The following is an 18,813-nucleotide window of genomic DNA, read 5'->3' on the forward strand; positions in this document are numbered from 1 at the left end:
GGGAGAGCAGATGCATAGAATAAGTCTTAATTCCAGTAACTTAGTCTAGTCCGAGTTGCTCCCAGTTGCTCCCCACAAACTCATTTTTATTTAAAAAGGCAATGAGAAAAACTTAAGGATAACAGAAAGGATATAAGTACAAAATAACAATATGATCAGAAAAACTCTAAATATATATCAATATTAAAAATATTAAAAATATTTAAATTGTGTTAGTTGCCTATTAGAAGATATACTGATAAAATAATTGATGTCCTTCAAAGAAAATATAGATAATTTTTATACTGTAGGAGTATATGCAGTTTAGAAGAGACACAAGAGGCCGGCGCCATGGCTCAATAGGCTAATCCTCCACCTGCGGTGCTGGCACACCGGGTTCTAGTCCTGGTTGGGGCGCCAGATTCTGTCCCGGCTGCTCCTCTTCCAGTCCAGTTCTCTGCTGTGGCCCGGGAGTGCAGTGGAGGATGGCCCAAGTCCTTGGGCCCTGCACCCCATGGGAGACCAGGAGAAGCACCTGGCTCCTGGCTTCGGATCAGCGTGGTGCGCTGGCCGCAGCGGTCATTGGAGGGTGAATCAACGGTAAAGAAAGATCTTTCTCTCTGTCTCTCTCACTGTCCACTCTGCCTGTAAAAAAAAAAAAAGAGAGAGAGAGAGACACAAAATTCAGGAGAACAAGCCAAATCTGAAACATAGTAAGAGGAAACAATATATATCAGGTGCAAACTGACCAAGCAAAAATTTACTTATCTTTACAAATATTGGATGAAATATAATGGGAGACAAAAAACATTATCAGGATGGGAGAATTAATTGTAGCGTTCAAAAATTACAATTAATTTTTTAACAACAAGAAGGCATAGGATTCCTTTTTAAAGCAGTTTATTTAAGGAATACATATTTCGTGCATTTTGTATACACAAATTTAGGAACACAGTGATTCTTCCCACCTGATCTCCCTCCCTCCTGTGATCCCACCCTTCTTCCTCCTCCCTCTTCTATTCCCATTCTTATTTTTTATGAAGATCTATTTTCAGTTAACTTTATACTCATGAGATTAACCTTATACTAAGTAAAGAGTTCAACAAATAGTATGAAGAAAAAAACAAAACAAAACAAAATGAACAAAAAACACTATTCCTCAACAGTCAAGACAGAGCTGTTCAAAATCATTGCATCGCAAAGTATCAATTTCACTCATTTAGATTACCGTTTAGGTACTCTATTAGCTACCACAGATAAGGAAGAACATGTGGTATTTGTTTTTTTTTTGTGACTGGCTTATTTCACTAAATATAATGGTTTCCAGTTGCATCCATTTTGTTGCAAATGATAGGATTTCATTATTTTACTGGTGTGTAGTATTCCATAGTGTGTATATACCATATACACACTTTATCCAGTCTTCAGTTGAAGGGCATCTGGGTTGATTCCATATCTTAGCTACTGTGAATTGAGCTGCAATAAACATGGGGGTGTGGATCACTCTCTCATATGCCGATTTCATTTCCCTTGGATAAATTCCCAGGAGTGGGATGGCTGGGTCATGTGGTAGGTATATATTCAGATTTCTGAGGTATCTCCACACTGTCATCTACAGTGGGCACACCAGTTTACATTCCCACCAACGGTGGTTTAAGGTACCTCTTTCCCCACATCCTCCTCAGCATTCATGTTGATTTCTGTATGAAAGCCATTCTTACTGGAGTGAGGTGAAACCTCATTGTGGTCTTGGTTCGCATTTCCCTGATGACTAGCAATCCTGAGCATTTTTCATGTGTCTGTTGCCCACTTGGATTTTCTCTCTTGAAAAGGACATAGTGTTCTTAATACGTATGTGTCACATAAGAGATAAGACATAAGACTTCAGAATGCATTAAGATGTTGAGAGAAGAACTGAGAAAAATGGAAAAAAATGAAGTCTCTATTTATTTAAAAAATTTATAAGCTATTAAGATAGAAAATGAAAACTTCACAAATAATATAATATTTTAAAGAGAAAATTAACTATCTATTTTATCTATCTATCTATCTATCTATCTGGTTATAAATAATAGGAGAATATTATTGTTCCCCAGCCTCACATAGGAAGAATGTAACTACAGGTAAAGATATAGATATATGCTCACATATGATGAGTATCACAACATCTTTGAAAGATTAAGCACCTATAAGCCATTCTTACAACAATCAAGTTAAGTTAGTTATTAATATGGAGGGCATACATTTTAAAGTCTCCATGTATTATTCAGTACTTGAAGACTAATTTAACAAAAATATGTAATATTTGGAAATGGATGATTGCAAAATTATTAGGTATCAAAATATTGGGAAATTTGTTAAGTAAGAGTCTTTATTTAAAATGGTATCAACTGGGGCAGCTGTTTGGTACAGTGTCTGACATGCCACTTGGGACACCCATATTCCATATCTGAGCACCTGGTTCAAGTCTTCTCTATTCTGTTTCTGATCCAACTTCCTAGTAGCACATACCCTGGGAGACATCAGCTAAAGTAGTCAAATTCCTACTACCCTTGTGGAAGATTTGGATTGAATTCCAAGTTTCTGACTTTGGCCTGGCCCAACCTTGGAAGTTACAGGCATTGGGGATACAATCCAACAGATGAAAAATCAATCTCTCTCTTCTCTTCCCCCACCATCGTGTCTCTGCCTTTTAGATAAAATTAAAATAAATGTAAATAGTTAAAATGATAGCAACTTATGGAGGAAACAACCTCAAATTAAAAAAGGAAGGAGGTAATACATACAAGAAAGAATATGATGATTATTATGTTTCAGGATGAAGTTAGCATTTAAATTGTTAGATTGAGTAAAGTAGACTCCTCCCCAGCCACCAAATAGGGGAGCATCAGCCAATCCATTGAAGACCTGAATTGAAAAAAAATGTAGAGGAAGTAAGAATTTGCTCTCTGGTTGGCTCCATGACTAGACATAAGTCTAGTTCTAGTCTCCTCTCCTCTTTGTGTTGTTTTTATGTAGAACTTTGACAAATGAAGAATTGTGCTGTTAAATTGTTTTAATAATACACAAAAATTGGTATTTGAAGGAAGATTGTGATAAGCTAAAGATACATATTTCCAAACATAGAAATCACTAAACTTAAAAAGAGATAGTAGTGAAGTTACAGATAGGAGTGGAGATGAAACAGAATCCTACAGTATACTCAGTTTACCAAAATGTAGGATGAAGACATACATTAGAATAAAAAAACAGAAGGGCCAAATAGCAAGATAGTAGATATGAACTCACATGCCTAAAACTCAAATTAAAAGGCAAAGATATTTAGTTGAATAAAAAAAATCAATAAACAATATAAGCAAACAGGATAAAAGTGTAAAGTGAATATTAAGTTTTAGCTAACTAAACTAAAACAATGCTGGAATTTTTAAAGTGTTGAATATTTATCACACCAAGAATGAGTTTATTTTGTTAAATTGAGTTTCACATGAACATAAATACATCAATTAATATTTTAATTTTTGTTGATTAGTCACTTATTTATTAGAATGATATTCCTAGAATTGATGGTCAACCCACTAACAACACACCAGGAGGATTTTGAAAAGTCTTATATATATCACCTAATGATGAAGGAAAGAATAGCAACTAGTACTCATAGAAAGTGTTCAGAAAGAGACATTACAAGAGTGACTATATGGAAATTACCAATTAATTGAGTGTGTTTTACACATCTAAAAACAGCCTAAGGGGTTGGCATTGTGGCATAGTAGGTTAAGCCTCTGCCTGTGGCACTGGCATCCCATATGGGTGCTGGGTTCACGTCCTGGCTGCTCCTCTTCCCATCCAACTCCCTGATAATGGCCTGGGAAAATGGTGGAAGATGGCCCAAGTGCTTGGGCCCCTGGAGTCATGTGGGAGACCCAGAAGAAGCTTCTGGCTCTTGGATTTGGATTGGTCCAACTCCACCAATTGCAGCCATTTGGGGAGTGAACCAGCAGATGGAAGACCTCACTCTGTCTCTCCCTCTCTCTGTGTGTAACTCTGCCTCTCAAATAAATAAATAAATCCTAAAAGCAGAATGCTTTAAAAAAGGTACATTAGAAGATTTGAAACTATTTGCTAAATGATTAATGATGTATTCAGTGATGTATTCAACAATGATTTTGACAATGCAAGGAATGTGTGAAACTGAGCATTAGTGCAAATGTACCAGTGTCTTATGTAACTTAAGGTAGGACTGATGAAAGGCCCAGGCTAAAGATGAGCCAGATTGAGCAGCAGTAAAGCAGTTTCCTGTGTGGTTACATCCAGAGCACTCTTCTGCACAGACTAAAGTATTATAAGCCTGTGTGTTTTTATCTTTTATTGTCTTCTTTCCCAGGCTCTTGCTCTACACTAAGAAAAACATCATAATTCTGAAATTCAGACTTCCGCCATAGACATAAGCTCTGCTTCTTCTCAGGATATACACATATACGCAACCCGTGAAGTTCAGACATCTTCTCAAAATCAGGTATTTGTAATTTTCCAGTTATTCAATGTATTTCTTAAGAGTATTTTTCAGAAGTTTGAGAAAAGTTGAATTGAAGAAAATCTAAGTGATATATTCAAATAGATTGATCCATTGATAAACAGGTGTATATACATATATGTATTCTTCTAATTTTATCATATGTTTCTACGTGTCTATATGATTTTGAAATATATTTAGAACAAAGAAAATAAAAGCATAAATGACAGGGTAGGAAAAAAGGACAAAGAAGAGAGAATGACAGGAATTACTGAAAGAAAAAAGGCAATGCTAGATGAGAAATCTGGTGAGATTGAACTATCTTAAATAAGCTAGTCTAATTAACATTGCTTATTTTTATTATTTTAATTTTTTTATTTCATAAAAGGTTTAAATTTACAAGACAAAAATTGTAAGATTTTTTTAATAATTTAACTTATTACTATCATCATGTTTAAATACTTGATGTCAGACTTTGTAATATCTAAAAAGTTATGTTTTGAAATGAATTTAAATAAAAAAACAAAGGGAATACAAAATTCAACTGAGATAATGCATAATTAATTCCTCATAGCCTTGTTTTGACTCTAAAGAACTTGAACATATAATTTTCTAGTTCAGCAGTAAAAATTTTTCACATTAATTCCTTTAGATGTGTTTAACTTGTTTAATGAAACAGAATTTTCAAATTTTTCTTGAAATATTTTATTTACTTTCCAAAACATTAGTCTTATAGCTTAATTGAATTGAGTTTTATATTGCATAATGAAATCTAATAAACAATTATGGCAGTAAGAAGGAGATATTAAGGAATTCAAAATATGGGGAGACACTAAGGAAATCAAAATGAGAAGCTAATGAATGGAATGATGGTAATTAAAAATATTGAAAAAGTTAGAAGAGATTGTTATTGAAGGGTTTGGCATTCAGCGTATCATTGAAGGAGGTGGAACTAGATTTATAGATTGAATAACCTAGAATTATAATGAGCCAATGTAGGAGGAAAATGTATCCTATAAGGAAGAATTTGAACAAATAATGAAGGCTGGAGAAGTGCTTATGCCACTTCGAAAAAGCATTACCAGTGGAATAATCGGACAATGGAGGTATGTGGGAGTGGAAGAGGATGCAATAAAGAAGGCAGAAGCAGGTGCATCCAAGGAGGAACTCAAAGACCACACTGCTCTGAGAGACCAATTCCATTCTGCAGAATGCTGTGAACTCTTTAGATCAGTCATGTGCTGCATTTTTACTTACCAGCAAATGATATTTGTAGATTTTAATTGTAATTGGAAACTAGGAAAGGAACCAAAAATGGTATAGTACCTCAACTCACTAAGTAAAAAATATTATACTTAAAATGTGCTTATGTTTGTGATTATATCCAAATTACTTATAATCTGAGCACAAACTCAATGTTATTTTATTCAACATCAATTTTAGTTATTGGTTTCACCACTTATATGAATTAAAATCTATTTTTACTTTACCTTTGCCCTCCAGTAATGCGTGAAGAGGGAGTAATTTATTCTAATGTGCGACCTCAGCAGAGAAGGCGAAGGCCTGAAACTCGCCAAAGCAAAGGTCAGTCCTATTTTAGACATTAGGACTTGGGCCATCTTCTACTGCTTTCCTAGGCCATAGCAAAAAGCTCATCAGAAGTGGAGCAGTGGGGACACAAACCAGTGTCCATACGGCATGCCGACATTGCAGGCGGTGGCTTTACCTGCTATACCACAGCGCTGGCCCCCAATTTATTTTTATGTTTCAGATGTTACTATTGATCAGATCTATGGTTTTCTACCATTCTGTAGATTGTCTTTCAACTGCTTATTTTTTGTTGTTTTTGCTGTGCAGAAGCTTTTTAGTTTGGTACAATTATACTTCTTTATTTTTACTATCGTAGCCTGTGCTTTTGCTATCACATTCCACAACTGTTGTAAAAATAAAGATCAACATCAAGAACCAAAGAGAGGGGTGGGCATTTGGGGTGCCTGCATCTCAGATGAGAGTGTAGAGGCTCAACTCCTGGCTGGGCTACAATTCCAACTTCCTGCTAATGCACAACTGTGTGTGGCTTAAGTGGTCATGTCCCTGCCACATACATGGATACCAGGATTGAGTTCTGGGCTCCTAACTTTGATTTGGTATGTGAGGAGTGAACCAGTGAAAGGGAGATTTCTCTTTGTCTTTGTCTCTCTCTCCCTTTCTCCAGTAGAGTGAAAGTGGGCTCCTGTTACATTCAACACAAAACTCACCTGGTTAAATAAATGGTGTAATCTTACATGTAGAAAACCTTAAAGCTAAAAAAACCTGTTAAAACTGGTAAACAAAATTTGTGGGATGTAATTATCAACATAAAAATCAGTTGTGTTATTCAGTCCTAATAATAAACTATTTAAAAAGCAATTAAGAAAATTTTACTTATAATAGTATTAAAAGCATAACATAGCAATAAACTTAAAGAGATGAAAGACTTGTACACTGGAAATCATGAGCCATTGATTAAATTAAGGAATGCATACATGGAAGGATAGTAAAATGGTTAAAATGTTCATACTATTCACAGTGGTCTACGGATTCATTGCAGACTCTATCAACATCCCAAAGGCATTTATTATACAGAGAAATAATTCTAAAATCATATGGAACCAAGAAGGCAGCAGATAGCCATAGCAATCATGAGCGAGAACAGCAAAGGTAGAGACAGTACCTTTCCTGACTTCCAAATATATATCAGAGCTACCATAATCAAAACAATATGAGTGGCATAAACAGACATTTAGAACAGAACAAAATAAAAGATTTCAGAAATAATTCACACATTTTCCAAAACAACGCTGTGACCAAAAATACAATGGGGAAAGAAGTCTCTTCAAGAAATGATGATGGGAAACTGTCAACCAGCGGTAGAGTGAAAGTGGATTTCTGTTACATGCAGCACAAAACTCACCTGGAAATAGATGAAAGACTTTAGTACAGGACCTCAAACCATCTAACTACCAGAAGAAACATAGCAGAAAAGCACTTGGTTGTTTTTTGAATTCAGGAGTCTAATTCACACAAATGAGTTATGATTTTGCTTTGTCCCTATTTTTGGAGTGTGAGCCATCTGTGTCATTTAGCACATTGAAGGACAAAGCAGGACTCCGAATACTCCGAATAAATGTTCGCAAGTTGATGTGATACGGTTAACTCATCTTTCCCTATAGATATTTCTTCTCCTTCTCCATGGAAAATTGTGGCAGTGATTCTGTGGATCATTTGCCTCATCCTGCTTCTGTCAGTAGGAGTTCTAGCCGCAAAGTGTAAGTAACAATGTGAAACAGAAGCCCACTTTCCCAGTCCTCGTAGGGGGAAACTATTGAGGTTAACATATTTGTTAGTTGATTGAATTTCTTGATCATGTGTTATGTTCTTAGTATAGAACTGGAGATATTTTCTTTCAGACTTATCCAATCATTGCACATTTTCTAAGTAAATCATGAACCTTACTTAATGACTTAATACTTCATCTCATGCTTCGTTTTCCTACTGTGCTTTTGGTTTAATTCTTATTTTTGTGCCTCCCTTATTTAATTTCAATTCTTTGAAGCAAGTGATATTTTAATCATTTTTGCATTTCCAAAGTTAATACAGTGTCTTGCACATAGAAATGTCTAATGATTTTTCTATGTGAATTTAAAACTGACAATTCTGGAGGCTGGAGTTTGGCACAGCAGTTAAGATGACACTTGGGTTACCCACATCCCGTGTTGGAACACTTGGATTGAAGTTCTGGCTGTGGTCCTCATTATAGCTTCCTGTAGGCAGATGCTGGAAGGCATCAAGTAATGGCTCCAGCCTTTGGGTCTCTGCCACTTCCATGGGAGAACTAAATCAAATTCTGAGCTCCTGTCTTTGGCCTGGAACAGTCCTGGCTATTGTGGGTATTTGGATTATATGTATGTGACCTATCTCTATCTCTTTCCCTTTCAAAATAAAATATGTCAATAAATAAAAATCAAAACTGATTGTATGAAATTCTCTTCAGTGAATCAGAACTTATTTCAAGCAGAAGAATACCCAACAAATATTTCTTCTGACGAGGCAGAAAATGAAACAGGTAATTTTAAAGAGTCTCTGATCCATAACTATTTTCAGGAAAGAGGAGAGAATTAACTGTGTTTTAGCTATTTTGCCTTATATCTGTAACTGGATACATGTAAGTATATATAAATCAAATCCACTTGTATGTAAAAGAGTTCTTTTCTTGTAGTCTTATGAATATGTTAGCTACCTGGTCAAATAATGGCATTATCAAATGCAGACCCAAGGATGAATATAGTTTTGTGGTTTACATTGAGTAGGCACCTATTTATGATTTCATTTATGTATTGCTCATCTAGCTCTTTAAGATTACAGATTTTTCTTCTAATAGACATATATGTTATTAAAGTATTGAACATATATAAAATTATATTGATAATGTTTAACAGTTATTATAATGGATAAATTTCCTTATAAGTTGCTACTTTTATAATTTTTGAGAGAAGTACTTTGTTTCCCTATATGAATTTTATGAATCTAGAGATGAAAATATTATCAAAGAGGGGAATTATGAATTTAATACAAACCTAATACTAAGTTTAAGTGTATATACCTGTAACATAAAATTCAAGTGCTATTTTTATTATTATATGGTAAAATTGCTACGTGGATGTATTGGATATAAACTTGCGTTGATGGAAGGAAATCTGTTATATTCTTTAATTTTCTTTGCATAGTTTGGGAATGTCCTATTTGTCCAGTCAACTGGCATCAGTATGGAGAAAACTGTTACCATGTTTCAAGAAAAGAGCTTCGTTGGAAAGAATGTTCTCAACATTGCATTGGTTCAGGTTCAAGTTTTCTCAGATTGGATATTGAAGAAGAGATGGTAAAGACAATGTTTTGTATTTTAAATTCTTGGGGTTTTAAGTGTCAGAAAATGTTATATTTTTTAGCAATTGTTCACATTTTATATTCTTCTAAAGTACTTTTTTTTATTTGACAGAGTTATAGACAGAGAGAGAAAGACAGAGAGAGAAAGGTCTTCCTTCCATTGGTTCACCCCCCAAATGGCTGCTACGGCCGGCTCTGTGCCGATCCGAAGCCAGGAGCCAGGTGCTTCTTCCTGGTCTCCCATGTGGGTACAGGGGCCCAAGCACTTGGGCCATCCTCTGCTGCCCTCTTGGGCCACAGCAGAGAGCTGGACTGGAAAAGAAGCAGCCAGGACTAGAATCTGGCACCCATATGGGATGCTGGCACTGCAGGCGGAGGATTAACCTAGTGAGCCATGGCGCCAGCCCCCTAAAGTACTTTTTATACTGAAATCATGGAAATCATTTCACTTTGTAATGTTGAATGTGTAATTTAATAATATATATGTTGCTTTCCTTAACATTTGGGATAAAGCACAAAAAACTTGTGCATAAGGCCATCTGCAACCTGATTTCTACCTACGTTTTTGACCTCCTCCACTCTAAATAGCTCCGTTACACTGTTCCAAGGGAAGCAAGCCAGAGTCTCCATGAAACTTCCTTAAACTGACACGACTTCCCTGTACTCTATCTGTCCATGCTTTGCTAATACTGTCTCATTTGCTTTGACAGATTTATTTACTTATTTTGGAAAGATTTATTTACTTATTTTGAAAGGCAAAGTTAGAGAGAGAGAGAGAGAGACAGAGAGAGAAAGGGAATCTGCCATCTGTTGGTTCACTTCTCCAATGGCTGCAATAGCCGGAGCTGGGCCAGGCCAACGCCAGGAGCCTGGAACTTCAAGTGGGTCTCCTCTGTGGACGGCAGAGATCCATGCATCTTTTACTGCTTTTCCAGGCACATTGGCAAGGAGGTGGATCACAAGTGGAGCACACAGGACTTGAACTCATGCTCATCTAGGATGCTAATCTCACAGGCAGTCGCCTAATCCTCTGTGACACAGTGTTGGCCCCAGTGGTAGATTTTTATCTCCTTCACCTGCCCTCTCCCAAACTGTATTATCATATTTAATGCATTCTCATTTTTAAAGATTTTGGCTTATTGGACAATCCCCTTGGAAAATATTCTTTGTTAAAATCACCTTTGTGGGCATTGTGGCACAGTGAGTTTAGCCACAAATTGGGACACTTACACCTTATATTAACGTGCTGCTTTAGTCTTGGATGTTCCACCTCTGACCCAGCTCCATGCTAATGTGCCTGGGAAGCAGCAATGAATGCCCAAGACTTGAGCTCCTGCCACCCAGGTGGGAGACCTGAACCAGATTCCTGGCTCCTGGCTTCAGCCTGGGCCAACCTGACTGTTGTGGCCATTTGAGGAGTGAACTAGCAGATGGAAGATCTCTCTCTCTCTCTCTCTCTGTCTCTCTCTCTCTCTTTCAAGTAAGTAAGTGATAATAAAAATCTCCTTCTAAGTCTTTTCCTTCACTTCCTTTCTTGTAGTATGTGTACTACTGATTACAAAGGCTCAATTGATGTCTTTCCATTTTTTGGGTGCTTAATCTTGTCTAAGCAACTGTAGTAATCAGGCATATTTTCTCATACAACCCATCACCTAACAAAATGTGCAGGTTTAATGTGGACTAAGAATAATTGCTCAGTGAATACATGAGTCATTGATAATTCTTATGCAGCTATGACTCAAGGATCTAGGTCAATTGCTCCATGTTTTGTTCAATATTACAGGACAGAGAATACAAAGTGGAAGCTGTAAATGACATATACATATTTAAATCGTTATATTCTTCTGTTTCATGTAAAGTTCTAGTATCTGATTTGTTTCCTTATCACTCTGCAGAATTTTGTAAAAAATTTGTCAAAGATGGAATGTGGCTTAGAGCAAGAAAACTTTTGGATCAGTTTATATTACAATAACAAAAAACTGATATGGGTTTGGCTAGATGGCACAGCTCTTACTTTGGACAAGTAAGTCTTTTGATGTGTTAAAAGTTCTATCCAGAATAGTATTATTTTCATGCAAATATAAATAATTAATATGGATATGGATAGTTGTATTTTTTTTAAAGATTCATTTTATTTAGTTAAAAGACAGACTTACAAAGAGAGGTAGCAACAGAGAGGTCTTCCATCTGCTGGTTCAATCCCCAAATGGCCACAACAACTGGGGCTGAGCCAGGCTGAAGCCAGGAGCCAGAAGCTTCTTCCAGGTCTCTCACGTGGGTGCAGGGTCCCAAAGGCTTGGGCCATCTTCCACTGCTTTCCCAGGTGCATTGACAGGGAGCTGGATAGGAAGTGGAGCAGCTGGGACTCAGTGCCTGTATGGGATGCTGGCACTGCAGGCCAGGGATTTAACCCGCTGAGCCACAGTGCCAGCACCTCGATGCTGTATTTTATGGTATGTATTTATAATACATTGCTCAGGAAAAACATAGATGCAAAAGAAGAGAGTAAAATAGTTGCTGTACTATTTTACTCATCATTTTACTTTTATAATTCATTTAAATTGTTCTATGACTGAAGTATTAGCATTCTACATTTTATTAAATGATAATTGAATAAATAAATTTGTATAAGATTATACACCGAGTACATTTCATAGTTGGAATTTTAATTTTAATGTGGTTTATTTTACTCTAAGCTATGGATGCATCACATTTTTTTAAAATTTATTTATTTATTTGAAAGTCATGATTACACACAGAATGAAGGAGAGGCAGAGAGAGAGAGAGGTCTTTTATCCACTGGTTCACTCCCCAATTGGCCACAACAGCCAGACCTGTGCCGATCCGAAGCCAGGAGCCATGAGCCTCTTCCAGGTCTCCCACATGGGTGCAGGGGCCCAAGTCCTTTGGCCGTCTTCCATTGCCTTCCCAGGCCATAGCAGAGAGCTGGATCAGAAGTGAGCAGTTGGGACTTGAACTGGCATCCATGTGGGATGTTGGCACTGTAGGCAGTGGCTTTACCCATTATGCCACAGTGCTAGTGCATCAAGTTTTTAAAGAATGATTTACTTATTTGAAAGGCCAAAGTAGAAAGAGGGAGAGATAGGAAGAAAGAAATCTTCCATCCACTGGTTCATTTACCAAATGGTGGCTGGCCCAGTCTGAAGCCAGGAACCAGGAGCTGTATGAGAGCCATTACTTTCTATGTACTCTTTTAGTTATCACAGATCAGGGAAAACATGTATTATCTAATATGTGGGACTGGCTTATTTCACTGACTGGTTTCCAGTTACATCACTTTGTTGCAAAAGATAGGATTTCATTTTTTTTACTGCTAAATATTATTCCACAGTGTATATATGTCATAATTTATTTGACCAGTCATCTGTTATGGGCATCTGGGTTGATTTAATATCTCAGTTATTGTGAATCGAGCTGCGATGAACATGGAGATACAGGTAAGTCTTTCAACAACTTTCATTTTGTTTGAGTAAAATCCCCAGAGTGGAACTACTGGGTCATATGATAGATCTATTTTTAGATTTCTTATGTATATCTACACTGTTTTCTTTCTTTCTTTTTTTTAAAGATTTATTTATTTATTATTTGAAAGGCAGAGCTGCAGAGAGGCAGAAAGAGAGAGAGCCTGCTTCCTGTGGGTGCTGCACTGGGGGTTTGAGCCCCAGAGCCTGTGATACCTTGAGCAGCTGGGGGCACCTCACAGTCCTGTGTGGGTGTCCAGACCCCTGTCAATCCTCCCAGCTAGTCTTAAAGTCAGCGTGGAACACAGATTTTTCTCTCTTCTAGAATCTCTGGATCACATGCATGCACATGAGCTGCCAGCCGCAACCTTTACTCATTTCACAGTGTCGCCTTCTCCCTGACAGTTGCTGGCTATGCACACCTGAACTGCTGACAACCTGCTGGGCATATGTGCCCGAGTTTCCGCTGCTGCTGTTTATGCCCACAATAGTGCTTGCCCTTTCTCAGTTACAGGAGGCTGTTGTGGGGGGAAAGGGAGAGAGAAACATGCCCCACATTTTTTTCCCACTGGGTTAGCGTGTACTGTATCCCCCTTAGGGCTCCAGGCCAGATTCACACCAAGCTTTCCCTCCAGACACAGCACCAGACCCCGGGGCTGCTGCAGTCTCATCTCACCTCATTCTCCAAAGCTGGCTCTTGGCTTCTGGGGTCTTGTGTTGTGGCTGCGCTTGTGCTGATATTCGCAATTCCACACTGATGCATGGTGTTTCTCTGCCTTCTGTAGAGTTTCCACTGCGGTTTCTCCCTAATGCTCCCTGAGAATGTACTTTTAAATTTTTTTTTTTTTACTATTTACCCCTAGCCTATAGCCGTCTTCCCTTCCCTATTCTGCCATCTTAGAATGTCTGATTCATCTAGGCTCCTAAGTCATTTTCTATTTGTTGCTAATTACTCCACTTAATGTAGCAGAAAAATACTTAAAAATTAGAAAAAAATGGAATTAGAAAATGTTTATTTTGCTAAAAAATGTTTGAAAGCCAAGCATATGAGAAGGATTCAAAAAGTTCATAGAAAATACATATAAAAATCTATTCATGGATTTAAAAATAAATGTATCTTTTAATTTCAATTTTTCATAAACTTTTGGAGGCAGTCTTATGGATGTATGCCCACCTTCAGGAATTTTAATGAAATATTTCCTGAATTGTTTGGTCCTCATTATATGAAATATATAATTGTTTGAAATTATTATGTATACTTTCTAGTATGAACATCCAATCTCTAATTTGGAAGAAGGAAAGTAGACATTTCCAAAGAAGAATTAGTTGTTACTTATGATTATCCACAATTTATTGTACTGTGTATACTGCAGAACCTATTATTAAAAATTCCAACTTAAAGGAGCCTGTGTTTATCCTAGCAGTTGATACCTTCGTCACACATCACAGTACCTGCTCAGCTCCAGTTTCCTGCTAATGCAGACTCAGGAAGAACTCAAGTTATTGGGTTCCTACCACTCATGTGGGAGGCCTGGATTGACTTTTCAGCTCCTTGTTCTGTTCGTAGCCCAGCTCTGGCCATTCTGGGCACTGGGGAGTAAACCAGTACATGTGAGCTCACTCTCTCTTCCTCTCCTCAAAAGTGGAAAGAAAATAGTGTAAATGCCAAGTAAAATTCTGAGTTGAGATCACAGAGATGGTAGCCAGAGTTAAAGGTGATGTTGACATTTTGAATTCCAGATTTTAATGTTGGATACTGCTTAATACAGCCTTCATTACTTGTGTTGTTAGAACCTGAGAAAATGACTTGTCTGCTTCTTTATAACCAATTCAACATGTAAAGGACTTAAAAATATGATTTATGTATCAAGTATATTTGGAATTTAATGGAACGTATATTCTTTTCCAGGCTTCAACTTCCAGAAAATGAGAATGTCAGTAATAAATGCATGCTTATAAAATATGGCCAGATAATTGCTGAAGACTGTCAAAATACTGGCTATTGTATTTGTAAGAAGACACCATATTCAAATGTGTTCAAATATAGTTATTGAAATGAAAATCATTTCGAATAAACACTTGAAATTTTTCAGTGTGAGGACTTCGACTATATGAACTATGGTTATAATAAGATGTTATTAAACACTGAAGATCATATAAGATGATTACTTTTTTAAACTTTAATTCTCAGTATGTAACAGGATAAATGTAATAAACAATATATTAGCAGCAAAAATAATACAAAGAAAGTAAGTAATAACAAGTAAGTAATAACAAAATTTATTTTCATAGACCTATTAAATAAAATCCTAGTGGATCCACGTTTTAGACTTTCTGGCGTTGTAGTACTTTTTTTTTTTTCTTTTTGACAGGCAGAGTGGACAGTGAGAGAGAGAGAGACAGAGAAAGATCTTCCTTTGCCATTGGTTCACCCTCCAATGGCCGCCATGGATGGCATGCTGTGGCCGGTGCATCACGCTGATCCGAAGCCAGGAGCCGGGTACTTCTGGTCTCCCACGTAGGTGCAGGGCCCAAGGACTTGGGTCATCCTCCACTGCATTCCTGGGCCATAGCAGAGAGCTGGCCTGGAAGAGGGGCAACCGGGACAGAATCCGGCGCCCCTACTGGGACTAGAACCCGGTGTGCTGTTGCCGCAGGCAGAGGATTAGCCTAGTGAGCCATGGCGCCGGCCTGTTGTAGTACTTTTATCATCATAGTTTCATATTCATGTACAGGTTTATATAAAACAGCAATATTTTTTTGCCTCTCTATGGTCTTCCATGACAGGAGTGAATGGTCAGGGTCAGAAGAGAAAATTGCCTGATAAAGTAAACCTCAAAAAAAAATACATTTTAGCTAAGATACAAAATAATGCTTTAAAAGAGAGTTTAGAGATCCAGGAGATAGCATAACTTTTTTTTTTTTTTTAAGCTACCTAAGGGGCAAGGAGTGTGAAAATCTATTGTTTCTACTGGTATTTAACTCATTCAAGGAGAATATTTTCCTGTCATTGGTCAGACACTGAATTTTAAATGTGGAGATTTACAGTTGTACACATCAAAGAACTATGTCTATTTTCAAACTGGAGAGGAAGGCAGACATTAATAAAGTCTGTTAATAAATGCGCAATTGCAAATAAGTTCTCATCAAAGAGGACAGGATGATTATGAGATTTAGCAAAGAACCTGATCTGGGCTGAAGATGTCCCCGTTATAGTAATGTTTATGGAAAGACGTGAGAAACTGATAGTTTCACCAACAATATAGGAAAGGGGTTCATAAGGTAAGAAAGCTTTAAATAGAAAAGCAGGCAGATAAGCGCCAGGAGGCAGGCCTGAGCTGCGGTGAAGGTCGCGGTGGCGGGATCCCACAGCTGTTAGAGGAAAACCATGTGATACTGACCAGGAGAGGAAAGCAGAGATCTTGGAAAACTCTGACAAAGGCTTGTACTTCCTTGGGGTCCTGAGACTCCTTGAACTCACCCAAACAGATATACAGTAAAATGAAAGCATCCAGCTACTTCCTGTACACAAATCCCAAACAGAGTGATTGAAACTAAAAGATCATGTGGGGTTACAGAATTCCAGCTTCTTACTAATTCACACCCTAGGAGACAGCAGGTGATGACTCAAGGACTTGTGTCTCAGCCACTCCTGTCAGAGACCTGGATTGAGTTTCAGGCTTCCAACTTCAGCCCTAGTTCAGGCATGGCTATTGTGGGCATTTGGGGAGTGAATCAGCAGTCGGAAGATCTCTGTCTCTCTCTTCCTTTCAAATAAATAAAAATAAATGCATAAAAAGTTAAGAGATAGTAGCCAGGGAAAGAGAAATAAAACACCAATATACTAGGAAAAAATATTCTAGGAAGCTAAATTCTTTTTTTTTTTTTTTTAAGAGTTATACAGAGAGAAGGAGAGGCAGAGAGAGAGAGAGAGGTCTTCTATCTGTTGGTTCACTCTCCAGTTGGCCGCAACGGTCTGAGCTGTGCAGATCTGAAACCAGAAACAGGAGCTTCTTCCAGGTCTTCCCACGCAGGTGCAGAGGCCCAAGGATGTGGGCCATCTTCTGCTGCTTTCTCATGCCATAGCAGAGAGCTGGATCGGAAGTGAGCAGCCGGGACTTGAACTAGCACCTGAATGGGATGCCGGCACTGCGGGCAGTGGCTTTACCTGCTGTGCCACAGCGCCGGCCCCGGAAGCTAACGTCTTAACTGAAACAAGAGAAGTCAGTATTCAATGGTATTTAGCTTTCTGTGTGACAAAATTAACTCTCAAAAAAGATACTCAGTAGAAATATCCTTCAAAGATTAAGGTAAAATAAAAGTATTTCACAAAAATTAAAAATTATTCAATTCACCAGAAACACAAGCTTGTCAGCAAAGAAGGTGGTGATGAGAAATAGACTCTGGGCTTGTGTGTGTGTGTGTGTGTGTGTGTGTGTGACTTGGATTTGCTGGAATATTAGGCACAGTGTATAAGAGAGAAAGATGCTTCAAAACTGATTCCAGTTGTTTATTTTAGCTCTTAATTTCAACAAAATTTCAGACTAAACAAAATCCTGAAAGAAATGACTATAGATGACTACTGGTCCTTTACTCACATTACTTAAATGTTAAAATAAATTAAAATAAAAAAATTAAAATTAATTAAAAAATTAAAATAAAATAAAAAGTAAAATGTTAAAATAGTGCTCTCTCTTCTTTTTTTCTCTCTTTTGCTTTCTCTGTTTTATGATTTTTGCCATTGTGTTCATCAAATTTGGAAGGTTATTTGTCAAAATTCTTTTAAGATTCAGGCTAGTGGGGGCTGGCACAGTGACATAGCAGGTAAAGCTGCCACCTACAGTGCTGGTACTGGTTTGAATCCCAGTTGCTCCACTTCCAATCCAGCTCTCTGCTGTGGCCTGGGAAAGCAGTAGAAGGTGGCCCAAGTCCTTGGGCCTCTGCACCGGGGTGAGAGACCCAGAGGAAGCTCCTGGCTCCTGGCTGCTGGCTTCAGCCCTGACAGTTGCAGCCATCTGGAGAGTGAACCAGCAGGTGGAAGACCTCTCTCTCTCTCTCTGCCTCTGCCTCTCTGTAATTCTGCCTTTCAAATAAATAAATAAATAAATACATCTTAAAAAAATATCTGGGCTAGAGTTATTTTTCCTTCTGAAAGTGTTGGTATAGTTAACAGTCAGACCATTATTAACTTTGAATTACTTCACATAAACTTTTGACCACAATACTTTTGTACTTCAATTTTTGACTGACTGGCCTGTAAATTTAAATGAGGGCTCATTTGTGGTTAAAAATGTTCCATGAGGTTTTCATTTCTGTCTTCATCTCATCAAAGGTAAAGATTCTTTGTAACTATTTCCTGAACTGTTGGTTTTCTTGATTCTTTGTATGAACTTGTATCTTAGAGGAAATCCCAATATTAGAAGTGTAACTTGTATTTAACCCTTCATTTTAGTGATCCTTAAGCTGTATCTTATGTTTTTCTATTGCTCTATGGCAACTATCAAAACAGAAATTCTCCGTGGTTATTAGAAACCTCCAGAGTAAAGGCAAGTGTTGTGGTTGCTTTTCTGTTTTCTCTCTATATTGACTCATTTCTGAGAGTCTACAGATTTTTGTCTGCTTTTTGGTTGGCAATGTTTTCCCCAAGTGTTGGGACATTCTACAATAATATTATAAAATATATTTTGCTATTTTCAGTGGGACCTAATGTTATTCTATTTCCTCCACCTATGTTGGTCCATTTGGGTTACCATAAGAAAGTACCATAGACTGAGTAGTTTATAAATTATAAGAATTTATTTCTCATGGTCTTGGAGGTTGAAAGTCAGAGACCAGGGTGCCAGAATGCCTTGGTTCTGGTGAGGCCCCCTCCAGGTAGCAGGCTCAATTTGTTTTCTCATTTGGTAGAAAAAAGGCTGA

At 37.5% G+C, this 18,813-nt stretch overlaps 1 protein-coding gene across 2 annotated transcripts; it reads left to right on the forward strand.

Annotated features, from left to right (window-relative positions):
- The first annotated feature begins 4,198 nt into the window (after nt 1–4,198).
- Nucleotides 4,199–15,211, forward strand: LOC103349040 (natural killer cells antigen CD94). 2 transcript variants are annotated; one of them, XM_017343376.3, is made up of 7 exons: nt 4,199–4,492; nt 5,993–6,073; nt 7,702–7,797; nt 8,523–8,594; nt 9,256–9,407; nt 11,308–11,435; nt 14,804–15,211. In XM_017343376.3, the coding sequence occupies exons 2-7, from the start codon at nt 5,995–5,997 to the stop codon at nt 14,946–14,948; spliced, it is 672 nt and encodes a 223-aa protein (XP_017198865.2). In that variant the 5' UTR covers nt 4,199–4,492; nt 5,993–5,994; the 3' UTR covers nt 14,949–15,211. The 2 variants fall into 2 exon arrangements, with proteins under 2 accessions (XP_017198865.2, XP_069904553.1); XM_070048452.2 differs by lacking the exon at nt 11,308–11,435 and having other exon boundaries at nt 4,327–4,492; nt 14,804–14,992.
- Nucleotides 15,212–18,813: the final 3,602 nt, after the last annotated feature.

Source organism: Oryctolagus cuniculus, chromosome 9 (assembly GCF_051225735.1).
Source record: "Oryctolagus cuniculus isolate XC-2025 breed Fujian yellow rabbit chromosome 9, ASM5122573v1, whole genome shotgun sequence".
Lineage (NCBI taxonomy): Eukaryota > Metazoa > Chordata > Mammalia > Lagomorpha > Leporidae > Oryctolagus > Oryctolagus cuniculus.

Coding starts and splice junctions, on each gene's coding strand:
- LOC103349040 (XM_017343376.3), top strand. CDS start 5,995: ATGCGTGAAGAGGGAGTAATTTATTCTAATGTGCGACCTCAGCAGAGA. Junction 6,074..7,701: donor TGAAACTCGCCAAAGCAAAG/GTCAGTCCTATT, acceptor CTTTCCCTATAG/ATATTTCTTCTCCTTCTCCA. Junction 9,408..11,307: donor TGGATATTGAAGAAGAGATG/GTAAAGACAATG, acceptor ATCACTCTGCAG/AATTTTGTAAAAAATTTGTC.